Raw genomic sequence first — 3,047 nt, 5'->3', positions numbered from 1 at the left:
CACGCGGGTTGCCAGTTGTTGGACGTGATCCTGCATATCCTCCTCCGTATCAGCGGGTGCAGCTCAGTGCTGTATGACGCTGTAACCGTCTCCATGTTTCAAAGGCGTCTCCTATACATACCCTTGTTTTGTTTCTCAAATTGTCACAACGTATTTGAGTCATAACGAGGTTTTTTTGGTTTTGTAACATCAGACATTATCTGAGGTGTTCCTAGCTGCAGCTCAGTCGCACCTGGCAACCTGGCTGCTGAAACACTACTGACTTGCTGATTGGTAGATAGGTGGTGGGTGGAGCATCAGTACTGACTTGGTGATTGGTAGCTAGGTGGTGGGTGGAGCATCAGTACTGACTTGGTGATTGGTAGCTAGGTGGTGGGTGGAGCATCAGTACTGACTTGGTGATTGGTAGCTAGGTGGTGGGTGGAGCATCAGGCCAAAACACAGAATGACAACATAAACATTATTTGAGGGCTGCAACTGAGCTTTTCAAATGTGAATATTCTGGCTGGACTACGACTGTCAGTGATATCAGTGTTTGAAATGAACATGATTCCTTAATGTCTGACATATTAGGGCAATTTTATGATTACTTGGAATATATTTGTTACATACAGCTACTTTAATGACCTCCAACTTATCAATGTGATGTTAATGTTTGTCTGTACTCCAACAGGTTAAAGGAGCACTGAGCACTTTGATTGCACTGCCTTCACGGAGGAGTACACACACACACACACACACACACACACACACACACACACACACACACACACACACACACACACACACACAAACACAAAGTACTGTGCATTTAAACCACTCGTCTCAGCCTGAAATGGACTATGGCTCAGACATTTTAATGGTTCAGAGAGCCGAGGCTGAAGATCTGAACCAAACAGCAGATTTCAGTCCGAGGATTCATCGTCTGCACATTTAATCGACTTCCTGTGTCCTTATCTTCTTCTTCTAATGACTTATTTCTTACGGCAGCCAGTTGTAACTCACTGCTCAGTCTACCTTGAGGACTGACAGCCTTATCTGACAATGTATGTTAGGACTAAACCAGAAGTGACAGTTATTTGTTTCGGTGCTTTGAAAACAGCAACTTCCATGATTGTTGTGATGGAGCTCATAACTTCAGTCTAACCGTAATCATCTTAACGATCCCTTTCACACACGTTTTAACCCTCCTGTCGTCCTCCCGGGTCAAATTGACCCCGTCCGTTTTGACTGTTCCTTCTTTCCTCCGTTCCTTCCTTCCTTCCTCCCTCCTTCCTTTCCTTCCTTACCTCCTTTTCTCTTTCTTTCCTCTTTCCTTCCTTCTTTCCCCCACCTTTCCTTCCTCCCTCCCTCTTTTCCTTCCTTACCTCCTTTTCTCTTTCTTTCCTCCCTCCTTCTTTCTTTCCTCCTTCTTCCTCCCTCCCTCCTTTCCTTCCTTCTTCCTCCCTCCCTCCTTTCCTTCCTTCTTTCCTCCCTCCTTCCTTCCTTCTTCCTCCTTCCCTCCTTTCCTTCCTTCCTTCTTCCTCCCTCCCTCCTTTCCTTCCTTCTTCCTCCCTCCCTTCCTTCCTTCCTTCTTCCTCCCTCCCTCCTTTCCTTCCTTCTTCCTCCCTCCCTCCTTTCCTTCCTTCTTTCCTCCCTCCTTCCTCCATCCCTCCTTTCCTTCCTTCCTTCTTCCTCCCTCCCTCCTTTCCTTCCTTCTTTCCTCCCTCCTTTCCTTCCTTCTTCCTCCCTCCCTCCTTTCCTTCCTTCTTCCTCCCTCCCTCCTTTCCTTCCTTCTTCCTCCCTCCCTCCTTTCCTTCCTCCTTCCTCCCTCCCTCCTTTCCTTCCTCCTTCCTTCCTCCTTTCCTTCCTTCCTTCTTCCTCCCTCCCTTCCTTCCTTGACTCTAGGACAACAGGAGGGTTAAGTAATCTGTATATCTGATAAGTTTTCCTCCAGAAACAGTGTTCAGTTATTCTTCTCCCTCATTATAGAATCAATGATCTATGAATAATTATATTAACCACCGAGAATTAAACTTATATGAATATGAGAATTAATTTCTAATTTTCAGACCATATCATATCAGAGCAGATAACACGTTTGGAGGAGATGGTTAAACTTTTATACTGAAAGGATCATTAAAAAAAAAAATCCGTCCACTTACAATCAAGGATGTAGGACTCATCTTCATTCAATTTGATCCAATGTGGGCCGGATCATTAAAAAGATGGAAGGAAAGAGGGGAAGAAAGGAAGGAAGGAAATAAGAAGGGAAGGAAGGAAAGAGAGGCAAAAGGAAGGAGGGAAGAAAGGTAGGAAGGACAGATGGAAGGAAGGACAGATGGAAGGAAGGACAGAAGGAAGAAAGGGAGGAAGGACAGATGGGAGGAAGGACAGAAGGAAGAAAGGGAGGAAGGACAGATGGGAGGAAGGACAGAAGGAAGAAAGGGAGGAAGGACAGATGGAAGGAAGGACAGAAGGAAGAAAGGTAGGAAGGACAGATGGGAGGAAGGACAGAAGGAAGAAAGGAAGGAAGGACAGAAGGAAGAAAGGGAGGAAGGATAAAAAGTCATCCTTAAACTCAAACTTCTGTCCAAGTTTTAAAGAGGAAAACCACCGAGCCAATCAGAGCCATCAGGGCCATCAGGGCGGGACTTATTTAGCTTTTTATGCTGAGAAATGGAAACAGAAACGATGTCGACTCCAAACAACACTCACTGCTGATTGGTGGAGATAAAAACTCGTCAGACTGAAGCGAAACTGAAATGTTCGCTTCATCCCGTTCGTCCGGCTCGGTCAATAACGTTTATGAGACTAACATTTATTCCTGTGGACGCTTCAGATCACCTGTGACATTATAAGTGTGTGTGTGTGTGTGTGTGTGTGTGTGTGTGTGTGTGTGTGTGTGTGTGTGTGTGTGTGTGTGTGTGTGTGTGTGTGTGTGTGTGTGTGTGTGTGTGTGTGTGTGTGTGTGTGTGTGTGTGTGTGTGTGTGTGTGTGCGTGCGTGTGTGTGTGTGTGTGTGTGTGTGCGTTTTTCTATCCTGGTGGGGACCGAAACCTGAAATAT

The 3,047-nt window shown here is 45.7% G+C and overlaps 1 protein-coding gene across 2 annotated transcripts in view; it reads left to right on the top strand.

Moving 5' to 3' along the window:
• slc37a1 (solute carrier family 37 member 1) overlaps positions 1–1,262 on the top strand; it is a 33,824-nt gene extending 32,562 nt beyond the window's left edge. The window contains exons 19-20 of one of the 2 annotated variants that reach the window (XR_008321951.1): positions 674–766; positions 799–1,262. Coding sequence is in view for 1 of the 2 variants with exons in the window: in XM_053328881.1 (XP_053184856.1) it covers positions 674–689 (16 nt within the window). In the remaining variant the exon portion in view is untranslated. Of the gene's footprint in view, positions 1–673 lie in introns of both variants that reach the window. The other variant, XM_053328881.1, reaches the window with a different exon arrangement.
• The last annotated feature ends 1,785 nt before the right edge of the window (positions 1,263–3,047 follow it).

Source organism: Scomber japonicus, chromosome 11 (assembly GCF_027409825.1).
Source record: "Scomber japonicus isolate fScoJap1 chromosome 11, fScoJap1.pri, whole genome shotgun sequence".
In the NCBI taxonomy this organism is placed as follows: Eukaryota; Metazoa; Chordata; class Actinopteri; order Scombriformes; family Scombridae; genus Scomber; species Scomber japonicus.
Note: the sequence above shows the minus strand (reverse complement) of the source record. Positions and strands in the feature narration are given on the sequence as shown.